We start from the raw sequence: 17,257 nt of genomic DNA on the forward strand, positions 1-17,257 counted from the left end.
CTGTATTTATTAAAGTGGAATGCAGACACCTATATTGCACAGTGTTAAATTATAGGTTGTGGGTAGTGCAAAACAAATCAGCCAGTAATAGAATGTTTTACATAGTAATTGTTAATTATTTGTTATGTCTGTGTTGTGCACATAGTTACAAGCCACCAAAACAGGTTTTTAAAATTGTATTTTGAAAAAAATAGAATAAAGGTGGATCTGTTTGGCCTGGTTCTATCACACCACCTTGCCTGGCCTGTAAACTGAACCCAGCAATAACACAAGGCGGGTTTTCCCCATTCATGAACACTGACTCATCCCTGTAAGTGCTTTTCGGCCACCAGCAGCAGCAGGAAACATATTTTACAACTCTCATGTTGCCTGTTGCCTCCGCTGTTCCTAAAATAACCAGGCATCACCCCCCTCCTCCTACTTCTCCTCCTCTTCCTCCCTCCCCTCCTTCATCCCCTCCACATGGTTACAGTTAAGTACATAAATCAGGCGCCGGGGCTGGTGTGAAGCAGCGGACTGGCAGCAGACAGCAGGCACACATGCTCTTCACACCGCCGCGGCTCGTCGCTGCCACTGCAGCCGCTGCAGCTCAGCAGACCGGCGGCTTTTCTCCAGCACACGGAGGCAGAATGGCGTGAGACCAGACACCGTGGACTCGTCTCGATCGGCCGATGTGCGATGGTGTTCTGACTGTCTGCCTGTCTGTATGTGCGTCCGTGCGTCTTGCAGCGAGATTGCTGCAGTGCTGTTTTTCCAGGTGTTGTGGCGCGCGTGTGTGTGTGTGTGTGTGTGTGTGAGTGACTGAGTGAGTGAGTGAGTGAGTGCATGGTGGTTCTCGAAATGGACTAAGCCGGGAGTCTGATGTCACATGTGCTTCATCGGAGGAGACGGGGCATCTGCAAGCGGGATTTTGTGGAGGATGCTGCGGCAAGTGATACACAGAGGGCTCAAGGCTTCGTTCTACTGGCTGGGCTTATTCGTTAGCAGGCACCCCGTTTTCTTCCTCACAGTCCCCGCCGTGCTCACCATCATTTTCGGATCTACCGTGCTGAGCAGATTCAAGCCGGAGACGGACCTGGAGGTGCTTGTCGCCCCGACGCACAGCCTGGCCAAGATCGAGCGGAGTCTCGCCAACAGCCTGTTTCCCATCGACCAGTCGAAGCACAAGCTGTACTCGGATTTGCACACCCCGGGCAGATATGGCAGGCTGATCCTGCTGGCCAAGTCCGGGGGGAACATCCTGGAGCTGGCCGACCAGGTCCTGCAGGTCCACAAGCAGGTGTTGGATTTGCACGTGAATTACAAGGGATTCAATTACACGTTCGCGCACCTCTGCGTGCTGAGCCACCGGGACAAGCGCTGCCTCTTGGATGATATCATCACCATCTTCGAAGATATCAGGCAGGCAGTGCTCTCCAACAGCACTTTCCATAAGGTGCCCGTGAGCTATCCAAACACAACGTTAAAGGTGAGATTTCATTTGCATGGCTGTCAAGCCAGACCAGGCCTACACACTACCCCCCTCCCAAAAAACACCTCCCCATCAGACCCGTGGTGACGGTGCAGCAGCAGCAGCAGCAGCAGCAGCAGCAGCAGCAGCAGCAGCAGCATGTGATAGCTGAGGCAGGCTGGCCCTCTTTCTGAATGGGCTTCAGTTAACTCAGGCTGTGATGGGGGGGCTGCAGATTGTCACATATATCAGATGGTGAGGGAACTCTCTCCATAACACACAGCCGGCTTTACAGTTTTCACCATCCTTGTTGGTGCAGGTGAATTGATTGGCTGCATGTACTGCCTGCTCTCTGTCCTTACACACATTCACTCACACAGTCCCCCCCCCCCCACACACACACACACACACATAGGGATATCCTGCCTTTTTTTAATGCAGTGTCTCCCTCTTGCCTTCTGCTGGCTGCACATGAAGCATCACATGTAGCTAATATATTCTACTGCATTCATTTCTGGATTCTGCCTCTCATTTTCTCTGTGAGATGACTGCAGCTGTTTCGATCACTTAAAGCGCATACAACAGAGCATGTGAAGAAGCTGTATGTTGACTACAGGTGCACACTCAGTAGGCCCACAAATGCATCAAGTGCAGATGTGCTCTGCAGATGGAGCCTGCTGCTAGATGTACGAGGCTATATACTCCAAATCTGTTGCACAAATGCATGATTTGATATTTTTGCCAACAGTTTCCTTTTAAAACAGATTCAAAATATGTCCATTGTTGTCCCACCACGAGACACATGTAATTAGTGCTGCAAAATTCATAAACATTTGCCCGAAACCACAATATACTTGTGATGTATTGAGATTGCAGAAAGCTCACTATTCGTGTAAGACAAATTACGTGGTAAAAATACCATTTTGAATGAAGTAATGTGGAGCTGCAGAGATATTCCCGGCCTACACATTGTATTTTACACAGTTATACAACATTTTTGTTTGGTACAGATCCTTTCACCATGATCATTTTGAACAATTTTTCAATGATAATGTGAATAATGATGCAAAAGGATCATCCCTTAAATATGGTTGACCATATCCCAATGTCAAAATCCATACAAATGATCAAAATACTTTTTTTTCCACAATTGTGCAAGCCGTACGTACAAAGAATATGGGTTTAGTTTGAATTTTTCTCTTTTAGGTTGCCATAAGGTAAATTTAAAGTACGTCTATGGTACAGATTTAGACGGACATATGCACACACATTAACAACTAGTTTATTCTACACTAGGTGACACGAGTTTGATGTACACGTCACTGTACATCAGCCACACACATACTGTAGACTCAACTTGACAGTGGCACATCTTTAATGTATCACAGTGGGTTGTAACTTCCATTGAGATCTGCCTCAGCAGTGTGAGCTATCCGAGCAGCAGCAGTGTAGTGTGAGGCCATTCATCGTCCTGTTGCACAATGTTTGCATCATATTTATGTGAAGGGATGCAAAACGTGTTCTTGTTTTGTGGGAGCCAAAAATTGGTTGTCTTTTGTAGTTTTTGACCCGATTAGGGCTGCTACTCCAAATCTTGATAAATTGTCAAGTCTAGTAAATTGCAGAAAATGCAGAAAATGCAGAAAAAAGGTTGATCTGTGTTTCCAAATCCCAAGATGATGTCACTGTCTGTCTTGTTTTGTGCACAGTTAAAAAAGATTGTGAAGTTTACTGTCATGTAGATGTAAAGAAGACAGTAATTTGAACTGATTTTTCATTTTTTTATTTTCAAAGGTAAAAAAGCATCTGTGTTATCAATAATGTTAACAGTGAGCCTCCGGAGTAGGTTATGCACATATAGAAAAAGCACCACTTGCTTACCATTCTCGGTCTGCGGATCTAAATTTGTATTACACAAATGCAAAAAAGGCTAGTTTGGGCCGCTTAGTGAGATCAAGTTTGTTATGGTAAGTTGAGCTAGCTAACCTTGCTTTGTAGTACAAGCCACATGACCTCCACTGGAACGCAGCCATCATCAATTCATTGATACACCTATCATACACCTTATGCTATTAAATCATCTCTCGTGAAATCGTGTGTATTTCACAACACAGTAAGCTACACAATATATCCTCTTACATAAATGATCAGCATGACATTTATTATGAAGAGAAAATTGTTCCCCTCACTTTCATATCCAAGGGAGCATTAACAGTCTTTAGAGAGGCTTATCTTCACTGACACTATGTCATTAAATAATTGTATGGTTTTGTGATGGCAGAAGTCTCAGATGTGTATCCAGAAATGTATGTGAAGATGTCACCTCGGGATAATTGTGATGGTCATTTTTCACATGTTCAAATTATAAATTGAGAAAACAATCAGCTTAGCATCTAAGGAAAATAATCACAAGCGCTGCAGGTAATGATTATCTCATTCTCAGTTGACTTACTGATGGTTTTCTTTGAAGTTCGATTAATCATTTAGTGAATAAACATTGGATTTCTTCCAAAAATGTGTTTTTACCATTTGTATGACCCCTAAAAGGTCTGATCTTAAACATTATGACATGTATCTTGCCAGATTTGTCCCAAGAGATCTGTTCCTTTACTGAAGAGCACTGAAAAACTGAAATGTTGTCTTTTATTAAGCGTATCATGTCAACAGATGTCCCATAACTGTTAGGTTAATTGAAAGCAATAATATTACGTTTAAATAAAAAATATAACGCTCAACTTAATATTATTGCTTTCAACTAACCTAATACTTTAAAGTCAATGTTTTAGTTTTTTCAGTGAGGGAACAGTCTCTGTACAGCCCTCAAATGTAAAATTCAAACGTACTCCTGACCGGATAGATTAGCTACTTCCCAGATTCAAGCAAATCTTTAAAGTCAATCGTTGTCCTGACACGCCTAGCTCAGAGCAGACTTGTGATTATAGAGCGCAAGGGTTCTTATAGTGACAGTTCGACAGCAAGCATGGCAGAGTTCTTGGATATGAACCACACCCTGGAGCTTCTTTCAACCCTCCTCCAAAAAATCCAGTCACTGGATAATATTGTGTTTCATAACCAATAATGTTACAAGCTAACGAACAACATGAAGGAAAAATATGCTAACAACACTTTGAATACAGAAATAAACCCTCTGATCTGAATCTGGGCCTGACAGAGTGTCAGTCATTCATATTCAAGGCTCAAACATGTGGCATGTGATATCTGCATATTTGAATATTCATAGATCTACAATTTCCTAGGAAAGACAAGAGAGAAGGAAAACATGTTAAATAAAAAATGTTTGTTTTTTTTTTTTCTTGTTTTGAAGGTAGATTTGACTTCCCTCCTCTCTCTGTATCAGGCGCTCTACACTCCCCATGTTCCTTAATCCTTCTCCTCTCCGTCTGCCTGTTTGACGAGCTGTCTGGGCCAATTCATTTGCCTGATTTCTTCTGCCCTCATCCTCCTCTTTGATGTCACAACCAGGGTTTATTTCTGTGCTTGTTATACAGACAGAGTCTTCGTAAAGTCCTACTTTTTGCTCAGCTGACCTTTATCTCTGTTCCCAGGAGAAAACGATTGAAACGTGTACGCTTTGTTTTGCCCTGTCTGTTGTATTTTTAGCTGTTTTATCTTTTTTAACTGTCAGATGATACGAAAATAAAATACAAAAAACATGATAAAGAAAGATCAGCATATGGGGCTTCAAGATCAAATTGGACAATTCCAACATATGCGAAAAAGGAAATCGATAATGTACAGTCGGGCATCCTTTTATGAAGATGTGACAAAGTTACTGAACTGTGGTATAATCGTACTTCAAACAAAGAGAAATCACATCATCATGCCGCTGTCCGATGGTAATTACAGTATGTTGATTGCCAAGTAAAGTGCCAAAGTTACATCAAAGGATTGGATATATAGCAACAATAGTATGTTTATAGCCAGTAGGCCCAAGACATGGAGTAACTATGTTGCATAGTTACAGTGACCTATGCTCAGCTTTTCCAGTCAAGCAAGCTGTCAGGGGAATAATATGATTCACAGATTTTGAGAGCCAAGAAATAATGATGCATCAGCTATACAGAAAATAAAACATGTTTTAATAAGGATCCTTGCGCTCATTTATCAGCCACACTACCAGCCTGGGATGGGAATGTCAGCTGGCTTGTTGGTTTTTTGGTTGGTTGAACAGTTCACCACTTTGTTCCAAATTGAAACTTCGCAAGACTGTGTGATTGTTATGACTTTCCCCGTGAATTGTACTCTATCGCCACCGGCAGGTTGATGTTTTTGGCTTAGGGTTAGTTATTGGCTGATTTCCATGACATTTGATAGATACAGTGACGACCATTCAGGCCTCAATGAGTATTGACTGCTGCTTCAGACAATGTAAACTGACTTTATAGCTTTGTAGCAGAGCAAAATGGTATTTAATTTTGAAGTGCAAGAAGTGCAAGATCTTTAAATTCTCTCCACCATAAGACTGCCGTCTTAAGCAGCCTCTTAGAAAATGTTAATTTCCCTGTTTTGAAAGGTAATTCTGCAACCATCTTTTGTGGTACATTACATCCTATATCCAGACAATGTTACAATGTCTTAATCTTGACCCAATGAATGGATTGCAAATAAAAGAGTGCATTAACTTACTTTCAGACTGAAATGCCATGTTTTTCTATCATACCTACCCAACGTTTTTAAGCAAGTCTTCAAGTTCTTTCAATGTTATAAAATAACCAAGCAGTTTTTGCCTGTGTCAGGCCTAGACCTCAGTGTGGCTAAACTCCTAAACAATCCTGGTTCCTTTTTCTGATACGGTCTGTTCTGCCACAGTTTATGGAAAACTGTAGGACCAAAGTGCCGAATCCTGACACACAGGTATATTCATTTTAACTATAGCCTGTACAACAACAGTTAAAAAAAACAACAAGCTAAGGGAGCAGGCTAAGGTTATACTGGGATAGCACTAGCAAATCCACTAGGGATCACTAGGAATTACTCATGGAACAAACACACACAGGAAACTGGGCAAACCACACCGGGGAACATAGAAGACGAACTGACAGAGAACATTGGAAAGGAAAAGTCATATGTAGACAGAACTGATAATGTTGACAAGACACAGCTGAAAACGGCAGGCAAAAACAAAGGGGAAAAGGGTGATTACACACACACAGAATTAGGATGGCAGATAATCACAAAGGTGGGAAAACATAAAGACAATAATTGAAAGCAGACACAAGGAGAGTGTTCTACAAAAAATCCAGGAAAACAACAACATGGTCCTGACATTTTCTGTCGGACAAAGCTTTTTTTACATGGCTCAGTATGATTGTTTTGTTCATGTCAGCTGTTAGCTTTGAGATTCAGTTTTCATCTTAACCAAGTGGAAAGTGACAAAGCTGTTGCATTCATATTATTTCAGTCAACATATACTGTAAGTGTTTTTAATGCCAATCCAAGAAAATGTGCTGATCAAGTTTTAATTATTATGCAGGCCAATTGAAAACAACTTGTATAACTTGATCAATCCCATACTTGCTTTTTCAGAGTCCATTTTCGTCACATCGTATATACATCTTTGGAATGCGGTGATGGTTTGGAAATACAGTTAGGTCCATATTTATCTGGACACTGACACAAGTTTAGTTTTTTTACCTGTTTACTGAAACATATTCCAATTATAGTTATATAATGGACATGCACATAACGTGCAGACTCTCAGCTTTCATTTGAGGGTACTATCCACAATCAAATTGGATCAAGGGGTTTAGGAGTTTCAGCTCCTTAACATGTGCCACCCTCTTTTAAAAGGGACCAAAAGTAATTGGACAATTGACTCAAAGGCTATTTCATGGGCAGGTGTGGGCAATTCCTTCATTATGCCATTATCAAATAAGCAGATAAAAGCCCTGGAGTAAATTTGAGGTGTGGTGCTTGCATTTGGAAGATGTTGCTGTAAAGACAACATGCGGTCAAAGGAGCTCTCCATGCTGGTGAAACAAGCCATCCTTAAGCTGCGAAAACAGAAAAAAACCCATCCGGGAAATTGCTACAATATTAGGAGTGGCAAAATCTACAGTTTGGTACATCCTGAGAAAGAAAGACAGCACTGGTGAACTCAGCAACGCAAAAAGACCTGGAGGTCCACGGAAGACAACAGCGGTGGATGATCGCAGAATCATTTCCATGGTGAAGAGAAACCCCTTCACAACAGCCAACCAGGTGAACAACACTCTCCAGGAGGTAGGCGTATCAATGTCCAAGTCTACCATAAAGAGAAGACTGCATGAAAGTAAATACAGAGGGTTCACGTGCAAGCCACTCATACGCCTCAAGAATAGAAATGCTAGTTTGGAGTTTGCTAATAAACATCTAAAAAAGCCAGCACAGTTCTGGAAGAACATTCTTTGGACAGATGAAACCAAGATCAACCTCTACCAGAATGATGGCAAGAAAAAAGTATGGAGCAGGCGTGGTACAGCTCATGATCCAAAAAATACCACATCATCTGTAAAACACCGCGGAGGCAGTGTGATGGCTTGGGCATGCATGGCTGCCAGTGGCACTGGGTCACTAGTGTTTATTGATGATGTGACACAGGACAGAAGCAGCCCGATGAATTTTGAGGTGTTCAGAGACATACTGTCTGCTCAAATCCAGCCAAATTGATTGGGCGGCATTTCATAATACAGATGGACAATGACCCAAAACATACAGCCAAAGCAACTCAGGAGTTTATTAAAGCAACGAAGTGGAATATTCTTGAAAGGCCAAGTCAGTCACCTGATCTCAACTCAATTGAGCATGCATTTCACTTGTTAAAGACTGAACTTCAGACAAAAAGGCCCACAACCAAACAGCAACTGAAAACATCTGCAGCAAAGGCCTGGCAGAGCATTAACCCATTTAGGCCTAAAACGCCTGGAAAAAATGTGTGTAAAACCTATGGGCGATTTTAGAATAACCCCTTAAAACCTGAAGTTTTTCTGGAAATTCAGCAATTGTGTTAATGCCTACTAAATAATTGATTTCTCAGCCTCTGTAGAGCTTACATCTGTGGCTTTCATGAGAAATTGCGTTTATTTATATACACCTTCAATAAAAAATGTAACAAACTCAGCAAAATGAAAAACAATAAAACAAACAAAATAACTTATGTAAAATAAAGTGTAAAGGCTCTGCTCTTTCAGTGCAAACAGTTCACAAGTGGTAGGCATGATGAAGTGGCAATCCCAAGAGCAATCAAAAAGGTTAAAGTAAAGTGTCAGTGCAAGAACAGGACTATTTTCAATAAAAAAGGAGGTGTGGCTCCTCTGCTTCCTGCAGATGGAGAAGGAGGAAGAGGAGGTATGGTTCCTCTGGTTCCTGATGGTCCTGCAGATGGAGAAGGAGGAAGATATGGAGAAGGAGGAAGAGAAGATGGAGAAGGAGGAGGAGTCACAGGAACAGTCCTTGTTGTGAGTGGTGTGATGAGCTCCTCTGCCAGGTCCTCCAGCCAGTTTTTGTAGCCTCTGTACTTGCTTCTGAAGGCTGTTCCTCCAACAGACTTGCAGCAATGTACGCATTGTAGCAGGACACAGCCAAGAAGAAGAAAAACACCCTCCTCCACCACTTCTTCTATCGATGCTGGAATCCTTAGTAGCCAACCATTTGATCAAGCAGATCGACGCCTGGAACACACACATGACACCACACATGACACTCACACATTTGAACTCAAAAGACAGCAGTGAAAATAAGCTTTAAAGCTTTTTTATACAATACATAATAAATGGTCATATATTTGCATTTTAGTCCATAAATCAGTCAAACAAACCTTTCATGTGCTTCTGGTAGTCAGCGAGGCAAGCTGGCACTACCACCGGGATTTGGTGGGCTCCGTCTTTTCTTCGATTCACTATCCCCGTCTCAGTTGGATCGTGATGGTTGTACAGCACCATGACGGTTTTTATGTCCTGCCAAATACAGATGGTGAGGTCGCCCTTCTGAGCTACCCTGAACTCATGCTTTACCAATGAGGCTCTCCTGGTAAGTTTGCCGCTCTTTGGGAGTCCCTTCCGATTGGCACAAATTGTGCCGCAAGCGTTCAGGCCATGGGTCTTCATCTCCTCCAAGAGCTCTAGTCTCTTCGTACCAACAAATGTTTTCATCTCCGGCACAGTCACGTGTGACCACTTTGACAAATTTGCTCTATATGCAGTGCATTGAGCCTGGTCACTGTAAATATTCGACTGGGTAACAAGATGCGCCCAGAGTTCCTCAGTAAAAATATGATAAAATACCTGCAGCGGTGTGGCCCCCGTAGGTAAATCGACTTTCACCCCTGGATCGCCGTCTTCAAACATATATCTTACCCATAAATCCCGGTCGATTGGTTCGATAGGTTCAAAGTCGTCAGCAATAATGTTATCAGCGCTGTGCAGATTGTCAATATCTAACTTCAGAATTCTCTTCGCAGTAGACTAAGTTGCAATGATTGCTCGAAAAAAATACCACAGAGCTCTTTTACCAGAAAATGACATATCCGCTTTCCCGGCTTCAATGGTAGAATGACGCAACAGCGGTTTTAATGGTAGAAATGCGGCAACGCTTTCCCGGCTTAATTAAAAAGGAGGAAACCCAGCGTATGGTGGTATCCATGAGTTCAAGACCTCAGGCAGTCATTGCCGGCAAAGGGTTTTCAACCAATTATTAGAAATGAACATTTTACTGTCAGTTATTTAATTTGTCCAATTACTTTTGAGCCCCTGAAATGAAGGGATTGTGTTTAAAAAATGCTTTAGTTCCTCACATTGTTATGCAATCTTTTTGTTCAACCCACTGAATTAAAGCTGAAAGTCTGCAACTCAACTGCATCTGAATTGTTTCATTTAAAATTCATTGTGGTAATGTACAGAACCAAAATTTGAAAAACTTTGTCTCTGTCCAAATATTTATGGACCTAACTGTACATGTAGCGGTCGATATATGCCACATTTGCAGAATTTTTTCCCCTAGAAGCCAATTTTTCAAGATAAGTTAAAACAATCCAGTGTTTAGAGAGTCCGGCCGACTTCTAATCGCTTCCCTGGGAAAATGTTTCCCAACATAAAATGTCTCCGGTGTGGCACCAACGCCGCCAGTTCAGCTGTCAGAACAAAAGAAGTGTTACTTGTCTTGATTGGATTTTGTGTTGCTACAGTAATTGTTTTAGCCAATTATCCTCGATACAAGTTTGATGTTTAAAGATAATGAAATACTTAAGATGTCATTTTAGGATAATAAGGGACTTTATAAAAATCAGGTCTGGTGGCTCTTGGTTTCTGTAGACAAAAGTTCTGACCGTCAAAATAGATTTATACAAAACAGTCAGAGGTGTGCTATTTCTATAATACATACACATTCTAACAATAGCATGTTCGTCAAGATTAAGCTTCACGTTTCATTCTGGAGTCTTGAATGCTTGATTGATTTAAGTTATGTGGTAGTTTGGGTTGTATACTGCCAGGCAATGTCAAGCTAAGGTCAATGTCTGTTTTACACCCACTCTTCCCTATAATAAATCATAAAATCCGAGGTGAGAGTGGCACTGACAAGGCAGCAGGAACACAGCTGATATGCAGAAGGAGGTCTGACAACGTAAATGCTGCAGGGGAGGGGATCTGGAGAATGGCAGAACAGACAAGGCACAGAAATTGCTGATGGGTTAGCTATATGTATCTCAATAATTGGCTCGCCCCAGGGTACGTTTGAGTACATGGCAATACAAAAATGGTCAATACAATCATTAGATGTCTCCCAAAACTCTGTAGAACTCGGAAATATCTGCAGCATTAGCCATTCAGCATGATATATCAATACTGAATTAATTCCCAAACTCTGCCTAAATACATAAATTGGTTAAAAGGATAACATTGAATGGAATGAAAGTAGGACAGCTAAGAAAATGGTGCATTTATTGCCAAAGCAATTAATGCTTTATTATTTCTCAATGGCAACCAGAAACAAGTAATGTTTTGATTCCATTATGTTATCAAAAAGTGAAGGTTGCTGTTTTTATGAATGTACGGAGATGCATACGTCCAATTAATATGCAGAATGACAGCAATATTTTTTTCCTACTATGCTAAATGCATGACTTATACACTGCCACTGACTGCCAAGTCTTGTTCCCTTGATTGGTTAGGACGTTTTGTTAAGGCATAATAATTGGTTTGGGTGAGGGTAGGAATATCAAGGCCAATAAGAGGCAAGGGAGGGTGTGACATGTGTTCCCACAAGATTTTAGATAATAATTAAACATGTGTCTAGCAGACTTAATGTAGCCCCGCCCTAAACCATACCCTATAAATGTCTACTATCATAAATTGCACAATAGCTAAAAAAGGAACATCAATCATGCTGTATTGAGTAAGACATGAAACAACTTATTTAGACCACAACCTGGTTCATAAATAATAATTTTACTGATAAATAACAATAAATCAAGTGAGTACTCGGGCAATTTTTCATAAACATCAAAAAGTGCAGGTTTAAGGCAGTCTTGCATTGGCTTCACTTTCCCAATCCGGAGTTTTCTGCTCGGTCAGGCGACAAAAACTCTACATTGTCCAATTCCCATGATGCAACTCAATAGCATCTTTTGCTTGCAAGACTGCAGCACAATTTCTTTCTCATACTTCTACCAAAGGCTGTAAATACACACAAATATCAATATAAAGTTGCCTTAGAAAACAGTAATAGCATACAAACTGGATGCTTTGTCTGTTTAAATGTTTCGCTGAAACTTGGGCGCTTCTCTCGGCCTCCCATCACTTCGATTTTTTTCTCAGAAAGCTCGAGAAGTGTAATTTCCCCTTTGCATATCACTTTTTACTGAAATACTTGCTTTTGTGTGGTGTTCCATCCCTCCACCTACTCTCATTCGTTACCCTTACACACACTCACACACACACACAACACTCACACATTGAGAACTATTTTTCCTCTCTTTGCTAAAAGGTGCCAAAAACAAGAATAGAAAAGAAAGCTAGAGCATTTTTCAAAAGCTCAAACACAAACAGTTTGGAGGTGTTGTAAATACATTGTTGCCCAGATGTTGGTGTCATTATACATGCTGCTACTATGCATGTTCTTTAGCACTGCACTTGGCATGAGCATGTGTTGGGAAAATGTGGTTTTGCAGACGATTATGGAATTATTCCGTGAAGTTGTAAGGTCATCGTGGTACAGTAGATTGATTCAAGCTTTATGCAATTACACAACAAAATTAGAGCTAAAGCTTTTTTTGTTCCATTTAGCAATTACAGTGATAACATTACATAAACACACTTGGAAGATGTCCTAAAATGAAAAATTAAACACTGAGTACGAGTGATTTGAGAATATTAATGTAGCACACACAATTGGCAGAACTTTCCTGGTGACTGTTTGTATTAAATGTTAGACTCTGGATTTTTATTTATAAATGTTGTCAATTATGTTACATTAAGGTGCAGTTTCCATCACCGCTAATTCATATTACTGCCCATGTAAATGCCAAAGCAAAATCATTTTCAATGTTTCTCTCAATGCAGTGAATTATTAACAGAACTAGAAACAAACAATCACTTGGATTTATTTATCTAGAAGCGTGAGATTTATATCATGCTCCCTGCTGTGGAACAGCATACTACGGCTGTTTGATACCGCTGGATTATCGCGTTCAAAACAAGATATATCACATCTACAATGAGCTGCGAATTAACGTTGACATTGTTTTGTTTGCAACAATAAAGCAGTGTCATGCATCACAGTGTTGAGTGGGAGTGTGGCCGATTAAATATTTACTCAATCCATTTCATTAAGGAAAGTATGTATTAATATATAAAACATCTGAATATGTGCATTATATTAATCATACTATTCAGGAAATGCATTGCAGATTTAAATTGTTCATACACCCAGAGTCCACTTAATATTTGAAAGTTAAAGCCAATGTACAAGCAAAGGAAAATGTTGAAGTGCAGGGTTAACCTAACCAGCTTTAGCTTGAAGCAGGATATAATCATTGAAATAGTGACTTAAATGGTGGTCTGCTCAGCAGTGATATACAGCAGTTTTATTACGTACGATACTGTTTGGAACTGCTTAGAATGTCGCTGCTGTTTATAATTTCTTTATCTTGCCTTTTATATAAAACTGACTACTACTGACTCTGCTTTTGTCTCAGTAAACAAATAAATCCAATTAACCTGTCAAAAGCTGTGTTGAGGCTAACAAGCGAAGAGTAATTGTCATATTGGGAGTGTCACCGGGTTTAGATATGTTGGTTCACTAACAACAAACTGTCTGTTTAAGTGAAGCTGCTCAAGTTTGTGGTTTGTCAGTTAACGTTTTGTAAGCCTATGACATGAGTCCTGTTAGCCATAGCTACCTTCAACAGTGGGTGGTGTAAACTAGCATATATGAAATTTGCAGAAAGTTGGCCCAAGTGAGCTAGTGCAGTAACACAGTTTACAGGTTTTGGTGTTTTACCATTAGCTTTTGCATAGTACCTGGGATATTTTCTAAGAAATTGTAAGAGAAATCAGTTAGCAAGTTGTCGTAAGCTTTGGTCTGTTTGAAGTTAATTTCATCATCACAGGGAGTATGCGAACGCTCTGAGTGAAAATTGTGTATCCTCAATTGTTGTGTCTAAAGCTGCCAAAAGGATGACCTTATATTGTCAAAATTAGCTAAATGAGAGTGCTACATAATGACTAGAAAAGGTTTGCGTAAAAAAAATACCCTCATAGTTAGCATAACTTGGAAACTTCAGAGACCTTTGGGTCATTGTATTTAGGGATGGGCAATATATTAAAACTACGGTATATGGATAGTCATATAAAAATATACATAATCTTTGATTTTGGATATTGTAATATCGTAGTATGTCAAAATTGTTGTCGTTTCCTTGTTTTAAAGGTTACAGCGAAGTGATAAACTTAAAAAAGAGACTATCTGTTTAGTTATTTTCCTTTACCCGCTATGTCATTATATCCACATTATTGTTTGTAATGTATCAAAAACTGTTAACCCTACAATACGGTTGCCACAAACATTAGTTAATTCCCATATTATCCAGCCCATGTGAAGTAGCCTAATATACACACGTTATCATAATGATGGCATCATATGCATATACTTAGCAACCTTTACGGATTACATTTTAGAAATGGGGTGCAACCATTTACCTCAAATCTGTATTTCTTACTGAGAGACTGACAGACTCTTTTTTTATGCAGTTGCCTCACTGAGCTTTTCACTGCTTTGCTCAATTCAAATCAAATTATCTTCAAACTCTTGTCACTGTAATGTCCAGCATGTGCTATGTATCCTCCTGAGACCCAACCCACTGACTAATTTCAAGGTTTAAGGTTTTATTGGTCATATGCACAGCATATACAACGCATATGTTGTCAATGAAAATCTTATATCCCATGCTCCTCCAACAACTCAACATACATGGTGCGAATAAGATAAATAAAATAGTGCAAAAAGAGAGAAGAATATTTACAATAACAACAATAAAGATTTGAGGATGTGAAATATATACTTATGTGGAATACATTGAAGCATTTTAATACTTTACACTGTTGAATGAGGAGGTATGGACAGATGCATATATTACGTATAACAGATGTATATGGCAGATATGTATAATATATAGATATGTGTACTATAAACAGATATGTATAATATATAGATATGTGTATATGTGTACTATAAACAGATGTGAGTAGACATTCACAGAGCTCAGTATAAAACTGTCTCTGAGTCTGGTGGTCTTGGTCCACTGTAGTGGACATTTTGTTTACATGCATCTCCTTTTATTCATTTGGGCTACTCTATCAATCCCTGCTGTACCGTACAGAGGAGATCCTGGGCTTTCCAGTGATATGTCATTGGTTAACATTGCATGCTGGGAAGTTTCTCTTTCTTTTCAACCAAAATGGCAAGCATGACAGCAACATTTGATAGGAGGAGGACGGGTATTTCAAATATTGTTGATTTATTGTTATTTTAACTATGAAAATCATTAATTTTCTTGTTTATTAACATGTTAGGAATTATATAACTAGTTCTGAAAGCAGTTTATTAGTTAATAATTAATAATACATATTTGGAAATAACAGCTCTTTTATAAATGTCCATTCTAGTGGACATCAGGACCATCTTCATAGACTTAATGACTCAACGTTGTTGCAGGAGACAGAACTAAAGCAGACATATTCTGTACCAGATATTAAAGGGAGATTCAGATTTAGAGCTCTCAGATGATGAGAGAGATTGTACACCTGGGATAGAAGAGGGTGAAGAACAAGAGGAAAAGATGCAGGAGTAACAGACAGATACAGACACCGCTAGGGACAAGCAGGAAAGACATAGCCCTCTGTGGACCAGGGGGAGCACAGATGTTCCATTGTTGTTTTTTTATTTTAAGTGGTGCCATGAAAAATGCAAATTGCCTCAGGAATTCAAACTTTGCTCCTTTTGAGTATGGTCAATTGGAGACCAATATGGAGACCATCCATAAAACTAGTCAAGATGACCTTACAACCAGTGCATACTGAGTCCAGTTCAGTACTTTTCCCAGTACATTGACTGCAAATTCTTTGAAGATTTGGCAGCATTCACCAAAAACCTTACTAGTTTTTTAGTTGCCAATTATACAGCAATGTTTAGATCAATTTCTTCTTTTTTAAATAAAGGTGAATTTATTCTTGTATTAATATCTCTCAGCATAATATTTTACATACTTTATCTGTTAATATTAGCTGTCTTTTCACACTGAAATGGCCCTGACGTCCTCTACAGTGGACATTCTGTAAAATTAAAGAGTTAAATATATTTTTAAAAGTCTGAATTGCAAGATGTTTTTTTTTTTAACCTTAAATAGGTAGGAAATCAAACAAAAAACACAATTGGTTCGCAGGAGGATATGATAAAATGGAACTATTCATAATAACGATGCAGCACATCAACCTTCCAACCCAGTTTTGTCCACAGCAGTAAAGTGAGTTCAAGTTAAATGGTAAATAAACACTGAAGCAAATCTGTCAGAGGGCTGCTGCTGCACTGCTCTGTGTGGGTTGGAACTTTCCAATATGTACTACAGCTGGCTGCTCCCCAAACACTGCTGTTTTTCTGTCTGCTGTTAAGGACAACACAACTGGTTTCCACTGAAGGGGAGCCTTAAAAACAGTTCAACAATGCATTTGTAATACCTTTAATCAAAGCTAACACCAGGTATCTGTAAACTCCTTTCAGGATGGCCGTGTGTCCTTCATCGGCCACCAGTTGGGCGGTGTGTCCTTCTCGGCAAACAGCCGCGACCAGCAGGTCAAATTTGCACGTGCCGTCCAGATCACCTACTACCTCCGCAACCATGGACCCGTGGTGCAGGATGTCATTGCGGAACGCTGGGAGAACGAGTTTTGCGCACTTGTCAACAGGCTATCAACGGCCGAGGCGCCCCACACGTCTGACCAGCTCCACATCCAGTCTCTCACCTCCTTCAGCCTGTGGCGGGACTTCCACCAAACGGGTGTTCTGGCAAAGGGGGAGGTGCTGGTCAGTCTGGTGCTGGTGCTCCTGGCCGCCACCATCTCCAGCTCCATGCGGGACTGCCTGAGGGGGAAACCGTTCCTGGGGCTGCTGGGAGTTCTGACCATCTGCATCGCCAACGTGACGGCTGCAGGGATCTTCTTTATATCGGACGGGAAGTTCAACTCTACTTTGCTGGGAATCCCGTTCTTTGCCATGGGTGAGTGAAAGCATGGGTCGTGACTGAGACTGGATGTGTGT

The 17,257-nt window shown here is 40.3% G+C and overlaps 1 protein-coding gene across 1 annotated transcript in view; it reads left to right on the forward strand.

The window, feature by feature from the left end:
• The first annotated feature begins 868 nt into the window (after nucleotides 1-868).
• Nucleotides 869-17,257, forward strand: part of ptchd4 (patched domain containing 4) — a 40,433-nt gene continuing 24,044 nt past the window's right edge. The window contains exons 1-2 of the mRNA XM_063902717.1: nucleotides 869-1,468; nucleotides 16,721-17,216. Coding sequence (XP_063758787.1) covers nucleotides 869-1,468; nucleotides 16,721-17,216 — 1,096 coding nt within the window. The remainder of the gene's footprint in view (nucleotides 1,469-16,720; nucleotides 17,217-17,257) is intronic.

This window comes from Eleginops maclovinus, chromosome 15 (genome assembly GCF_036324505.1).
Source record: "Eleginops maclovinus isolate JMC-PN-2008 ecotype Puerto Natales chromosome 15, JC_Emac_rtc_rv5, whole genome shotgun sequence".
Lineage (NCBI taxonomy): Eukaryota > Metazoa > Chordata > Actinopteri > Perciformes > Eleginopidae > Eleginops > Eleginops maclovinus.